The sequence below is a fragment of the Pongo abelii genome, chromosome 4, assembly GCF_028885655.2.
Source record: "Pongo abelii isolate AG06213 chromosome 4, NHGRI_mPonAbe1-v2.0_pri, whole genome shotgun sequence".
Taxonomy (NCBI): domain Eukaryota; kingdom Metazoa; phylum Chordata; class Mammalia; order Primates; family Hominidae; genus Pongo; species Pongo abelii.
Window position 1 is genome coordinate 43,560,368 of NC_071989.2, and position 15,510 is coordinate 43,575,877.

General features: G+C 43.0%; 1 protein-coding gene and 1 long non-coding RNA gene across 5 annotated transcripts in view; one reads left to right on the forward strand and one right to left on the reverse strand.

The window, feature by feature from the left end:
• Positions 1–319: 319 nt before the first annotated feature.
• On the reverse strand, positions 320–4,764 carry ANXA2R (annexin A2 receptor). The gene has a single exon (XM_054555541.2). It carries the CDS (start codon positions 1,156–1,158, stop codon positions 577–579), a length of 582 nt encoding a protein of 193 aa, XP_054411516.1. The 5' UTR covers positions 1,159–4,764; the 3' UTR covers positions 320–576.
• Positions 4,765–5,192: 428 nt separating this feature from the next.
• LOC134761390 (uncharacterized) overlaps positions 5,193–15,510 on the forward strand; it is a 52,473-nt gene continuing 42,155 nt past the window's right edge. For 3 of the 4 annotated variants that reach the window (XR_010139947.1, XR_010139948.1, XR_010139949.1), the window contains exon 1: positions 5,194–10,513. This is a non-coding gene — a long non-coding RNA (uncharacterized LOC134761390). Of the gene's footprint in view, positions 10,514–15,510 lie in introns of all 4 variants that reach the window. The other variant, XR_010139950.1, reaches the window with a different exon arrangement.

The window sequence follows — 15,510 nt, forward strand, 5'->3', positions numbered from 1 at the left end:
AGTAATTGAGTGGTCCTTCCACGAGAAACAGCAAAGATTGATAAACCTCTCAGTCTTATGACCGTGAATAAAATTCCTGAGTGTAAAACACAATGAATTGATATACTGAAAAACAGAAAGACCGCTGTTAAAAATAAAATTAACAATTAAAATTAAAAAGACGTTATAGTAACGTAAAAGACATGATATAAAATTAAATGTAAACAAACAGTGTATTTAAAAAGCAATAATTAGAAAAATAGTAGGAATAAGATTTAAAAATACAATGGAAAAAACAAATACATTTTAAATTTGCCAAAAACTCAAAGAATTCTACAATCGTAAAACAGATTTCTCAAAGTTAAAACAGATACGAATGAAATATTTAATGAAATAAATATACATGTTTAAAATACAAGGAAACTGAAAGTAATAAGCGACGCGAAACAAGAAAGAAACATCAGGGAAAAGAGAATTTAAAAACTGACAACCAGCAATGAAAGCACATCTTAATGTATTTTTATTTTCTAGGTGCAGACGTTTGGTAACTGAGAATCTTTTTAAGGAGGAGAATCCAAAAAAGCCTTCTGCTGCTATCTAAGGCTGCTTAGCGCCACAGATCCGTGGGCAGCACGCCCAGAGTACAGAGAACGCGGCAAAACCAACGCGAAGAATCCACTCCAGGCAGTCTGAGAAACCCGGGAGGTGGCGCCACCGATGGAGGGCAGGAGGATGGCGGCGTTCCAAAAGGCACCCGCTGTCACAGACCTCGGTGTCCTGCTGTCTGTCCCAGGGATGGGGAGGACTGCACCAGGGAAGCTGCTGGAGCTTGAGTCTGTCGGGTTCCTCTGCCTGCCCCACCTCTTCTACGGGTGCCTCTTGCCGCTTCTGTGTTCCCGGCCAACTGAACTCAGTGGGCTTCGATGTACTCGGTTCCAAGGTGCTCTGGCCTCCAGGAAAGAGTCCGTTTTGCCAGTAGACTCCAGGTAGCCGCCAGCAAGGACTGGAAAGCAGTCCCAAATCACAGCTGTCCAATGAGTACTCTCCTAGTACCGGATACAAAGGAAGAGGCCACGGCCCACGATCTTCTGAACTCACAATAGGCGGAGGCTGGGGCTCTGGCGCCACCTCTGCGGAATCCCAAGCCCGCTTCACACAGCCAAGATAATGTTGCTCCATCGCTTAAGCCTCAGACCAAAGTTTGCGCTGATCAAGGAGGGAGAGTCTTCCTGCACTACCATCAGCCTGAGTATTTATGCTCTCCAGAGCCCGTGGGCGGAGGCCAGTCAGATATTAAGGAACTCAGTAGTAAGAAATGCACGAAAATTAGTAAACAAATGAAAAACGATAACATTTTACAGAGTACATAGAACCAAAACGAACCGTAATTCCGACAGAAAAACATAGCGAGAAAATAAACCGAAATGAAATGACACTAAGCAAACCTCGCAGAGAACTAGCGCTACAGAACGCAGGTATTAAAGAGCGCTGCAAGGGCCAAGAACCACCCGTTTCCGGGAAATGAGCGTAGCTGCCACCGGAAAACTGTCCGCTAGGGCTCTGTGCTAACCACCTTGCAAACGAGAAACTGGCGCGTTGAACTTAGCAAGCGCCGGCACCTAGCGGATAGCGCTAGTATTGCCAAACAAATATCCGTTTCGGCGCCATAAAGGGTGCTGCTAAAGAGAAACAGCATGCTCTTAGAAAAGAGCGGTGCTTCCACACCTAAACACCCTGTTTGGAGGAAGGAACCAACTCTGTTTCAATGTGTTGTACCAGAAGAATGTGTTGCGGCATTTTAATGTGCTTTAATCCGTTCAATGTGTTTGATAGGTTTAATATGTTTTAACCCGTTTTAACGGGTTGTGACAGAAAAAGCGCCGGCTAATGGTACCACACAATTACCAGCGCGAGCAGCGGCTCCGTGCAATCACCGTTCTGCACCACAAAACGGGGTTCAGAAAGTTCCTAGGAGATACTAGTGGTTGTAGGACCGAGAAAGTGACAGCACTGAGAACGTAAGGACCCCGCGAACAGGAAATGTCACGTTGGGTGCAGCAACTGAGAAAACGCTCAGTGGGCGCTACTGGCAAACGTGCTGATACAAAACCGCCAGCTCCGCATAGGAAGCGGAGCCGCCAGACAGAACCCGGAACCTGATACCAGCCAGCGAGGCTAAGACCGAGCTCGGCTCCCCGGCTCCTGAGAGAATGAAAGTCAAGAAGCAAGAATCTGAGACGCTCAAAATTAGTACAAAAAAAAATACATAACATTTAAATAAAAATAAAAATTTAAAATAATGAAAGTCTGAAATGCAAGTAAAAATGAAAAACACATCGGTAACATTGTCCTCAGAGCAAAAGACACAAAAATAATTTTAAGATAAGCAAAAATTACAGAGAACCAACCCTACAAAGAAGAAATTACAAATATGGCTAAGCGGTGCAATGCCTACCATTAGAATATTTCTGTCAGATCTAAACCCCTGCAGGTTGCTCCTGTCGTAATTTCCTACGACAAACAAACAAAAATAGCCACGGTTAAACGTGTTTAGCTACGTCTAAAAAGTCGTATTAGCTGGCACATCCCGATTTGGTCTACAAGAGGAAAAAGTCTCGATGGGCAGGACTTGCTATTGTCAAAGGGAGCTTGGTAAAACTGAGAAATCGCGTTCGCCGGCATTTCCTGACTTCCACCGGAGTTTTAAAAACACACAAGCATAGCTAAGACGGGACTCGATGTTGCGAAACCAAACTTGGTATAAGAGCTCCTAACACTGATAAACTGGTTATCACTAAACCTTCAAAACAACAACAACAACAACAACAACAAAACAAAAACGCATTCGCTGGTACCCACATTTCCACAGGAGTTAAACATTTCCTGCGCAGCTAAAGCAAGTCTTACCAGTAGGAAACGGGAACTTGCTAGGACTAAGAAACTTGAGGCTACGCTGACCCTATGGTTGTTACGATTAGAAATCCGAGGCTACTGGAAACCCGGAGCTGCTGACAAATGAGTCGCAGAATAACTTCGCCTTCGCATGGGGAAATGGTGACTTCCTACGGCCTAGATATCGCAGCCAGGGCTAGACCGGTGTTTGTCTCAAGTTAGGACTTGCTTGGGCTGAGAAATCACATTTTGGCTATTCCCCTACTTGGACAGGGGGTGGAAATCCCAGGCACCGCGAAATCGAAACTTGCTAGGACCAAGAAGCCAACGACGCGCGAAACCGTGGAGTCCTGCGACAGAGACGCCGGCGGCGCCGCCACTGGACTGCGTTCTGGAGGCTGAGCCGGAACCCGTGCGGCGGCGCTGGGAAGAGACTGTGCCCCTGCAGCTTCCCTGTCACCGGCTCCGAGGAGCGTCGGGCTCCCCCCGCCCAGCCCTGCAGCACCCATCCGGCAACGCCAGACTCTGCGCAACTGGGGCAGCTGCGACTTTGAATCTCTCAGCTCCGCGGCCTGAGGGCTGCCGCCACCGAGAAATGGAGGCACAGAGCTGTGAACAAGAGACCACGGCTCGGCGAAATGGCAGTGCCAGGAGCCTGAAAGGGAATGCAGCCGGCGGGGTTGTCAAGGACAACATTTGTTTTGGCGCAACCAACGGTGCTGTCACCAAGAAACCGTCGACTCTTGAGAAAAAAGAGAAGTTCGGCTACCGAGAAACTCCGTGCAACAAGTGCTGTGACAGCAAAACCGCCAGCTCCGCGCCGCTGGCGAAAGAGCCAACGGAAACGCCGGGTGCTGCGACCGCGACGCCGGCACTAGAGGTCCTCGGATGGAGAAAGCCCCGCAGTGAGACGAGGAAACTGTGCACAGCACAGCTAGCAGTTGACACAAACAGAAAAGTGTCTGGTCTGCTCTCTGGGAGAAAGCGCGGATCAAAACCAGCAACTCAGTGGAGGGAACCCCGCAGCCACTGAAGAAGTTGCCCACGTGGCGGTGGGGCCAGAGAAACACCGCAATTTCGACGACAGCCGTGGGGATATGACAGAGAAACATACGCGGCCACAGAAGTACATCCAGCTCCGCGCAACCAGTGGTTCTGCGATCGAAAAACCTCCAGCTGGGCTCGACCAGAAACTTCTAAAAAACTGTGGTCCCATAGCAGCTTTCCTACCCACGACAGACAGTCGCCTTTAGAGAGCACCTAACGGTGCTGAGACCGGCCTAGGCCAGCAAAAGCGCAGAGCGGTGCCGGTGCTAGGAAACGCCCGACTTGGTGAAACCAACCTTGTGACCACCGATTCCACTGGCTTCGCAGGACGCAACGGGCGAAGGCGCGGCGGAGAAACCGCAGGCTCCCTTCACCAATTATGCTGCGGGCTGGGGATGGTGGGCGGCACCCGCGAAGTTGTGAAACCAGCGGGGCTGGGACCCAGCGATCACCTGCCCATAGCAAATGCCTGTGCAGTTGCAAAAGACAACTTTTGGCGGAAAGAAGGTTGCCGCCACAGAGCATCCGATAACGCTGACAAAGGCGTGGCGTTGCCAGTGAGAAACCGCCGGCGCTGGGAAAGGAACGGTGCAGCGACCCACCAACTGCGCGCTTGGTGCCACCAAAGTGCTACCGGCTCTACCCACTCTGTCCCCCACGGGCTTAGGGAAGTCTGTTGTCTTTTCCTTTTCTTTTTTCCTCTGTCACCTAGGCTGGTGCAGTGGTGTCATCTTGGCTCAGCGCAGCCTCGACTTCCTGGGATCCAGCGATCCTCCCGTCTCAGCCTCTAGAGTAGCCGAGACCACAGGTGAGTGCTACCACCCCCGTCTAATTTACATATATGTATATTTAAACATATATTTATATTTATTTAATATATATTTATATAATATAATATATATTATATAAATATATAATATATAAATATATTATATATTTATATAATATGATAAATATGTTAAATATATTAATATAATATATATTAATATAATATATAATATATATAATATATAAAAATATTTATATATTTATATTATATATTTATATATAAATATTTATATAATATTAATATATTATATTAATATATATTATATTAATATATATTTATATATTTATTTTATATATGATATATAAATATTTTATATGATATATAAATATATATTTTATATGTATAATATATATAACAAATACATAAATATAAATATATATTTATTTATATATTATATATGAGCTCAGGTCATATATATATTATATATGACTTCCCACCATACTATTTCTTCTGCTACCTGGTTTCTCCCTGGTATTTGAGGATCCTCCAATTGCCTTCTGGTCTTACAGACGGGAGAATAAAGGAAAAATGGCATCGTTTCCACCTTAAAAGTTACAAGCACTTCACCAGATGGAACAGCCTAGGTAGAGCCTTTTTAAAACAAATGCCCGCCCAATGCTTCACCCTCCTCATTTCCACCTCAGCAAAGCATTTTATCAGAAAAGCTGACCCAGAGCAGTAGCTCCCTCCTATAATCCCAGCACTTTGGGAGGGTGAGTCAGGAGGATCTCTTTAGCCCAGAAGTTCAAGACCACCCTAAGCACAAAGCGAGACCCCGCCTCTACCAAAAAAAAAAAAAAATTGAAAAATTAGTCGGATTGGTCTCGAGTGCCTGTAGTCCCAGCTACTCGGGAAGCTAAAGTGGAAGGATCTCTTGAGCCCTAGAGATCCAGGCTGCAGTGAATGATGATCTGGGACTGCAACACTGCAGTTCAGTCTGGGTGACAGAGGGAGACGTTGTCTCAGAAAATAAAATAAAAAATGACATACCAGGGATTACAACCTCTGTAAGAAGGGGTCACCTGAGACATTATTACATATACCATTAACAGAGGAAAATGCTGCAAATTATACTGTGTCCCAATGGTAAGAGGCCACCCATTTAAAAATATATACATATTTCAGAGATACTAAATGAGAAAAACGTTTACCCTGGAACTGATTAAATTCAGGTATCCACTCCTTTATTTTCAATCTTTAGTGCCATTTTTTAGTTTGTTTATGTCTTGAAAATAGCATAGAGATTAGAGTTGTGATTTTTTATTTTTTAAATTATTTTTATTTTGTTCACTTATTTATTTATTTTTGAGACAGAATCTTGCTCTGTCGCCCAGGCTGGAATGCAGTGGCACGATCTCAGTTCACTGTAACCTCTGCTTCCGAGGTTCAAGCCATTCTTGTGCCTCAGCCTCCAGATTAGCTGGGACCACTGGCTCCTGCCACAACACCCGGGTAATTTTTGTATTTTTAGCAGAAACAGGGTTTCACCATGTTGGCCAGGCTAGCCTCGAACTCCTGGTCTCATGTGATCCACCCACCTCGGCCTCTCAAATTGCCAGGATTACAGGCATGAGGCACCATGCCAAGCCGAGTTGTAATTTTTTGAAACCTATTTTTTTGATCGTATTTGTTTTTTTCACAGTGTAGCTCAATACACTGAAATGGTTGGGTACGTGGGAAAATCATCTTCCCCACTCCTCCAGTATCTGTAAGGTGCAATTTCTCATAAACACTTTCAGCTTCTTGCCTCCCCTTTTAGTTCTGTTCACATATTGTGTGGTTTGTGGCATGAAAATCATTATTTGTGACAGACACCATGCCAACTATATTTTGTGCTTTATCTTGTTTCATTCTCAACCGAAAAATGTGGTGAGCACATGCTTTGTGCTGGGCTTGCTTCTCAGTTCTCTCCATTTTGTAGATGCACAGCCTCACTTAGGGAAGTTGGAGTGTGTATAGCTCTGTCTGTGGCTGAATAGATAAATGTAATTTTAGCATTCAGTGTTAAGAAATCAACTCTTGCTGCAAATTTAAGGCTCATCTTCTAATGTAGTGTGTGTGTGTGTGTGTGTGTGTGTGTGATTTTACTGTGTCCCTTCTGACTAACACTCCAGTTCAAGATACCAACCTACGTTCTAAGTTGATTATTCTGGACACACTCTCTCAAAATATGACTGTTGGACACCAGAATACACCACCCCAATATACCAATATACCTCTGGCATATTTATTATTTCAGGCCTAGCATGGTAGCTCACACCTGTAATCCTAGTGCTTCAGGAGGCCAGGAGTTCATGAGCAGGCTGGGCACATAGGGAGTCCCAAATCTGCAAAAGTATTTTTTAAAAATTAGCTGGGTATGGTGGCATGAGCCTATAGGCCTGGTTACTAGGGAGGCTAAGGCAGGAGGATGGCTTGAGTCCAGAAGTTTGAAGTTACAGAGAACTATAATCATGCCACTGCATTTCAGCCTGGGTGAAAGAGTAAGACCCTGTCTCTAAAACAAAAACAAAATAGGGCTGGGAACTGGTGGCTCACGCCTGTAATCCCAGCACGTTGGGAGGCCGAAGTGGGCAGATCACTTGAAGCCAGGAGTTTGAGGCCTGGCCAACATGGTGAAACCCAGTCTCTACTAAAAATATAAAAATTAGCTGGGTGTGGTGGTGCATGCCTATAATCCCAGCTACACAGAGGTTGAGGCATGAGAATTGTTTCAACCCAGGAGGCAGAGGTTGCAGTGACCCCAGATCATGCCACTGCACCCCACCCTGGGCGACAGGGCAGGAAGACTCTGTCAAAAAAAAAAAAAAAAGAAATTTAAAAAAACAAAACAAGATGAGAGAAAACCTTCATCTGTACTGTACTGCTGTACTCCTTACTCCTCTTTATGACAGAACAACACAGAAAGATAAAGACAAAGAAAAGACTATTCTGGGAGGAAAGGGGATGAAACAACATGATTCATACTACAAAGTACCAAAAAGTACACCAGAGTTGATACACCAGCACTAGTCACACAAATCCTTTTCTCCCATCAGTCAATATTTTGGACAAGAAAAATAGAGAGTGATTTTTACTGTCTACTTCCCCAGATTCCACAGAGTGGGGCCTGGAATCTGGCTGGTAAAAATTCTTTATCCTTATGCTGGCTGATCAGCTCCTGGTTTCCCTTAACTGTGGGCTTCCAAAAGAGCCAAACTTTGGGTTCCTGCTTACAGCACCAAATTTTCAGGGGCCAAGGGAAATCTTTCTCTTAGCACTCTGAAAGTTTGCTCTAAAATCGACTCACAGAGGCAGATTAATAAGAGAAAACACACACAAAATGTATGATTGCCCAGCCCCTCAGTGAGGTGCAGGAGGTTATATACCATCTTGAGGTTACAGAAAAAAGTGCATCATGCCAAAACAGGTTATAGGAGAGAGAAAATTTTTAAGCATTCAGACTCTGTTAATCCTTCCTAGATCCAGACAAGAGAAGACCTGTATGAATCAATGCAGATTTTCTACAGATGCAAATTTTTCCCACAAACCACAGCATTGCAGGGCTACTTATTTTGCTGGTTCTCTGACAGCCATCTGAAAAAAATGTCAAATATATTTTGGGGTTAAACATTTTTATTTCTTTCAAGGTGGAATATTAACTGTGTATGTCTCTTATAGATACAGTTTTAAATAAATAAGGGAATCCACTTTTTCTAATTTGTTAAGATATGTTTTGTTTTAATAATGACAAGGGGTTAAATTTTTAAAAGATTTTCTGCATCTACTGATATTATCACATAGTTTACTTCCTTTTTAATGTTAATGTGTTGACTAATATTAACTGATTTTCAAGTGCTAAACCAATATGGAGTTCATGGAATAAATCCCACTAGATCATGATGTATTTTTTAAAACATATATTGCTGGATTCAGTATACTAATACGTTATAATTTTTAACACCTGTGATCATGAGAGCTCTTGGCTAACCAAAAAATTGGGGGATTGACAAGAGTGATATACAAAATGGGCATATAAATATTCATACTTGCTTGATACTTAAAAGGGCCTTTTAATTTTTCTGCCCCACTCAGGCAGACTTATTAAATACTGGCATCATGTCTCATTCAAGGCCATTCAAAGGTCAATAGTCACCTGAATCATTTTATTTTTGTAGGCATCCTCATAATCTTTTCAATACAGATTGAATTATTTAGGATTCAGTCCGCAGAAGAAAAAAGTCAAAGCATATAAGGTAAACAGAGAGGCATATTTTATTGGCCTGGCTTCCACAGGAAGCATTAGCTAAAGTGAAAACTTATGTGCCACTTTTTAATTCAAAAGTGTTTTTTTTAAGAAAGTGGGAGTTAAAAGACAGGGTAATTGGAATAGGAAGGAGTAAGAGACAATTCAATGGTGTGCTACTGAGGCACAAAATTTAAAAATAAATACGCGTTCATTCACTCCAAGAAAAGTAACAGGCAGGGCAAGGGTTAAAAAGAAAGGAACAAGTTTTCCTCTGCCTAGCAAGCTCACTTCAAGGACAGTTATAAGATACCCCTGTCCGGAAAGCCAAGGCCAAAGGAATGGGCTCCAGACACCCACCCCTGCTCCAGAGCAAGGTTGAATGAAAAAAAAAAAAGAGAGAAATACAAATTATTTTACTGTTACTCCTCTCCCAGGCTTCTTAAGCAAGATTATGTTTTACAAATGTCTGTATTTAGCCAGTTCTTGTTTTTCTTTCAATGCAGGCACAAGACCACTTGGGCTATGCAAGGCCACAAGTTATGCTATGCTATAGATTATGTGACCTATCATATGATTAGCTGCTTTTGTTTTACTTTTGTAAGCCAGCTTATAAAAACCCCACTCTGTCTTTGTTCTAGGCTCAGCTTTTTGGATGCAAATCCACTGAGCTGGTGCGTACCTAAAATAAACAATCCTCCTGTTCTCCATATCAGTCTCTCTTGTCCTCAGTTTCCCGCAACACTACCTCATTGGCCCGTACTGGGTATCATGCAGGGTCAGAGGTGAATTTACCATGCAGCTAAGGAAGCTTAGCTTTTAGGATCCATTTGAACAGGTCTGTAATTTTGTACTCAAAATTTTTATTCTTTCTCTTAAAGAGAAACCCTCACTACTTTTATGAACATTGTGTTCTATTAACTGAACCTACCCTGAACACAACAGTTTGCTTGATCACATGGAACCATCTTCTAGGAAGCCCTATCTATGACAGCTTCTAAGAATAATCCAGTTAGGATGAAAGAAAGGGGAAGAATATATATACTGTGGGAGAAATAAAACAATCCTGACAACAAAAAGACCCCTGTGTACCCAACAGAAGAGAGAGAGAACACTAGTATTGAATTAGCCTTAACAGATTTACATGCATGTAAGGTAGCATGACAATAACTATAAAGCTGGGTCATATCTCATATGCTTTGAACAAAGAATGGGGAAGAATGAGAACTTCTTTTACTGCTTCAAAAGAAAAGAGGGTACACCTGTGACAGTTTCCCCTATACTGAGAAACCCTCAGCTCATCCTTGGAGGTGCTGTTAAAAAACATCTGGATGTTATTTTCCTATGGCCTTGGATACATTCTGGAGACCGGGCTTAATCCCTAGAGATATTATATTTCCACTGTTAGAACAAAGATTCAGAGTTGTTACCATGTTGAATGTAATATCACTGTTTTCTTTCTTTTGTGGTTTTTAGGAACAGGAACAATACACTCAGACTTGAGAAACTGGTCTGATTTAAAAGGGTTTCTGGCCTTACAGGTGAGTAAGAAATGTCACTTCCTGGCAGGCCGAGGAACATCAGGATATTTGGAGGACCTTGACAAGGGAAGAATTCACCGAAATCTATAGGTATTCCAGGCAAAGTGTGATAGCAAGATCCTGGTATGGTTTCCTAGCCTTGAGAGGCTTTTAAAAGTCTCATTTGAGATTCCTTATTAAAAGATCCAGAAAAGCCAACTTAAAGAGAGCCTATGTGGTAAAACACTACTCCTGCTGCACTTGTGTAAATATTAGGCCAGCTTTAAAGACACTAAATTTATTTTGCAAACAAACTACTCTTACTAATACTTTGATGATGTTTGATAAAAAGGGAGTAAGTATAGAGAAAAAAATTTCAGAGAAAAAAACTATAGTGCACCTGTTATTAGACTCTAGCTCATTGTTTTTGAGGTTTTGTCATCTACCTGAAATCTAGACTGGATCTTGAATTTTTTGTTTCCTGTAATATCTGGCAATGGGCTGGGTGTCAGAGCTCGCACCTGCAATCCCAGCACTTTGGGAGGTCGAGGTGGGAGGATTGCTGAAGCCCAAGACTTCGAGGCCGGCCCGGGCAAAAGGCGAAACACCGTCTCTACAAAAAGTTCAAAAATTTGCTGGGCTTGGAGGCATGCACCTGTGGTTGCAGCTACTTGGAAGGTGGAGGTGGAAGGATTGCTTGAGCCAAGGAGGTTGAGGCTGCAGTAAGCCTTGTTTGTGCCACTGCACTCCAGCCTCAATTACAAAGCAAGGACCCCATCTCAAAAAAAAAAAAAAAAAAAAAAAAAGGGCTGGACGCATTGGCTCATGCCTGTAATCCCAGCACTTTGGCAGGTTGAGGCAGGTGGATCACTTGAGGCTAGGAGTTCGAGGCCAGCCTGGCCAACATGGTGAAAACCCATCTCTACAAAAAATACAAAAATTAGCTGTGTGTGGTGGTGCGCGCCTATAATTCTAGCTACTTGGGAGGCAGGGGCAGGAGAATTGCTTGAACACAGAGGTGAATGTTGCAGTGAGTGGAGATGGTGACACTGTACTCCAGCCTGGGTGACAGAGCAAGACTTCACCTAAAAAAAAAAAAAAAATCTAGCTATGGCTCTTAAAACTAATATTTCTGATTTTTCTTCTACCCTTCTGGCTTTGAACTGCTGAAATTAAACTACACTTTTCCTGAAGTCTTGTCAGCTGAAGCTGGATGGGTTAATATAGACTGCAGAGAAATCACCACCACTCATACATGGACTACTCAGAAATTTCACCAGAACACCTCATGCAAACTGCAAACCAGGAAATTCTGTCAGATTGCCACTTCCTGACCCCATTCAAACTGAAGATACTTCAAGCTCAACATCTAAAAATTTCTGACTGGCTGCCCTCTAGACTAAAAAAACTGAGTTTACAGTCAGTTCCAATCATTAACCTTTGTTTTTCTCGTTTCAATGAAACTATCTTTTTTTTTTTTTTTTTGAGACAGAGTTTTGCTCTTGTTGCCCAGGCTGGAGTGCAATGGTACCACCTCGGCTCATTGCAACCTCCACCTTCCGGGTTCAAGCGATTCTCCTGCCTCAGCCTCCTGAGTAGCTGCGATTATAGGAATGTGCCACCACGCCTGGCTAATTTTGTATTTTTAGTAGAGACAGGGTTTCTCCATGTTGGTCAGGCTGGTCTCAAACTCCCTAGGTGATCCGCCCACCTCGGCCTCCCAAAGTGCTGGGATTACAGGCATGAGCCACCACACCCGGCTGGAAATATCTCTTATTAAATGAATGATTGCTTAGGCCTAACTTTGGTGGATGCCATTCTGCAATCCCACCACCTGACTTGAGACAGTCCTGTTAACTGTTTAACTGGACTGACCTATTCTCAGGACTGAGAGACTGGTATAATGACTAGATAATATAGTGACCCAGTTCCTGAACCGAGAAACTTTATAAGGAGGTTTCATGGTACCTTGGCAATTGAGAAAACCACAGAAGCAAGGTCAGTATTACCACAATCACTATGCATTTCTGTGTGGCAGCTGGCCATAAAGGAATGCTCTGACCTACCTCCTCTGAAAGTAGGGCATAAAGCCCTTATTCCAGAGGAGTACTTCCTTACCCAGAGGCCAAACGAATCTGAACAGACAGCCATTTCTGGGTTCCCCAGTGCCCATTTATTAGCACTAGATAATACACTTATTGTCCAATCATACTTCTACATGACTTGTCCATAGAATCCAAACCTAAAAATAAATACTTTTCACTGGGTCTTTGGTCCTCATTTCTGAGGGCTCCCTTGTCATGGAAAACTTTGTTAAATAATTTTTTAATGGTTTTCTCTTGTTAATCTGTGTTTTGTTATAAGATTGCAAGCCATAACCCTGGCAATGGGTGACAAAAAACTATTAACTTCTTCTCTCCTACAATAGACACTGTTAGTAACTGGACTCTACGGTCCCATGGAATTTCCCTCACTTCTTCTTTTCTTGCCTGATTCAATCATAACAACCCTGCTGACTTTCAATTGTGCCTACAATTTTCACCTTAATCCTACCAGGTCCTGAAGAAATTTTTCCAGATGAATTAGTGATCATCTCCCAACTATTTGGACTTTGGTGTCTGCCATTCTGTATATGACAGAACATACTATAAAAGCACAGTCTGTACTGGACAGAATCATTTACTCCCTTTCCTAGACCAGCCACATAGCTTGGCCTGATCTGGAGGCTAAAATATGGAGCCCCATTCATCATCTTTGGAAGAGCTGTCTTGAAGGCAGCATGTCCAGAGCCCCACATGCCACCTGGCTTAAGCCTAAAGTAAGCTGGGATTGGGCACTGGACAACTTCACTGCACTGAGCCTCCACTGCCAATGTCCCCAGTTCTGTACACATATGAAGTGCAGTGCATTCAGGCTGCCATGCTGGGCTTACATAGGCTAGAGTCATTTCTGAAGTTTAAAGGGGACAAAAGTGTTGTTGAGACCCACACTCTGGGGCCAATGGCTGAAACCACAGAAGAGTTACACTCACTTGAAAAATAAGTGTATGCTGAGATCATTCGAAGATGACCAAATAGGAACAGCTCCAGTCTAAAGCTCCCAGCGTGAGCAACACAGAAGACGGGTGATTTCTGCATTTCCAACTGAGCTTTGAAGAGAGCAGTGGTTCTCCCAGCATGGAGTTTGAGATCTGAGAACGGACAGACTGCCTCCTTAAGTGGATCCATGGCCCCCAAGTAGCCTAACTGGGAGACACCTCCCAGTAGGGGCTGACTGACACCTCATACAGCCAGGTGCCCCTCTGAGACGAAGCTTCCAAAAGGAAGGATCAGGAAGCAACATTTGCTCTTCTGCAATATTTGCTGTTCTGCAGCCTCCACTAGTGATACCTAGGCAAATAAGGTCTGGAGTGGACCTCCAGCAAACTCCAACAGACCTGCAGCTGAGAGTCCTGACTGTTAGAAGGAAAACTAACAAACAGAAAGGAATAGTATCAACACCAACAAGAAGGACATCCACACCAAACCCCATCTGTAGGTCACCATCATCAAAGACCAAAGGTAGACAAACCACAAAGATGGGGATAAACCAGAGTAGAAAAGCTGAAAATTCTAAAAATCAGACCATTTCTTCTCCTCCAAAGAATTACAGCTCCTCGCCATCAACGGAACAAAGCTGGACAGAGAATGACTTTGACGAGTTGACAGAAGTAGGCTTCAGAAGATCGGTAATAACAAACTTCTCCGAGCTAAAGGAGGATGTTGAAACCCATTGCAAAGAAGCTAAAAACCTTGAAAAAAGATTAGACGATGGCTAACTAGAATAAACAGCATAGAGAAGACCTTAAATGACCTGATGGAGCTGAAAACCATGGCACAAGTACTACATGATGCATGCACAAGCTTCAGTAGCCGATTTGATCAAGTGGAAGAAAGGGTATCAGTGATTGAAGATCAAATGAATGAAATGAAGTGAGAAGTTTAGAGAAAAAAGAGTAAAAAGAAATGAACAAAGCCTCCAAGAAATATGGGACTATGTGAAAAGACCAAATCTACATTTGATTGGTGTACCTGAAAGTGACAGGGAGAATGGAACCAAGTTGGAAAACACTCTTCAGGATATTATCCAGGAGAACTTCCCCAACCTAGCAAGGCAGGCCAACATTCAAATTTAGGAAATGCAGAGAATGCCACAAAGATACTCCTCGAGAAGAGCAACCCCGAGACACATAATTGTCAGATTCACCAAGGTTGAAATGAAGGAAAAAATGTTAAGGGCAGCCAGAGAGAGGTCAGGTTACCCACAAAGGGAAGCCCATCAGACTAACAGTGGATATCTCAGCAGAAACTCTACAAGCCAGAAGAGAGTGGGGGCCAATATTCAACATTCTTCAAGAATTTTCAACCCAGAAGTTCATATCCAGCCAAACTATGCTTCATAAGTGAAGGAGAAATAAAATCCTTTACAGACAAGCAAATGCTGAGAGATTTTGTCACAACCAGGCCTGCCTTACAAGAGCTCCTGAAGGAAGCACTAAAGGAACAACCGGTACCAGCCACTGCAAAACATGCCAAATTGTAAAGACCATTGGTGCTAGGAAGAAACTGCATCAACTAACAAGCAAAATAACCAGCTAACATCATAATGACAGGATCAAGTTCATACGTAACAATACTAACCTTAAATGTAAATGGGCTAAATACTCAAATTAAAAGATACAGACTGGCAAATTGGATAAAGAGTCAAGACCCATCAGTGTGCTGTATTCAGGAGACCCATCTCACCTGCAGAGACACACATAGGCTCAAAATAAAGGGATGGAGGAAGATCTACCAAGCAAATGGAAAACAAAAAAAGCAGGGGTTGCAAACCTACTCTCTGATGAAACAGACTTTAAACCAACAAAGATTAAAAGAGACAAAAGAGACGAAGAAGGCCATTACATAATGGTAAAGGGATCAATTCAACAAGAAGAGCTAACTATCCTAAATATATATGCACCCAATACAAGAGCATCC

What these genes read in the sequence shown, in the direction of transcription:
- ANXA2R (XM_054555541.2), bottom strand. Translation starts at nt 1,158, where the DNA reads ATGGAGCAACATTATCTTGGCTGTGTGAAGCGGGCTTGGGATTCCGCA.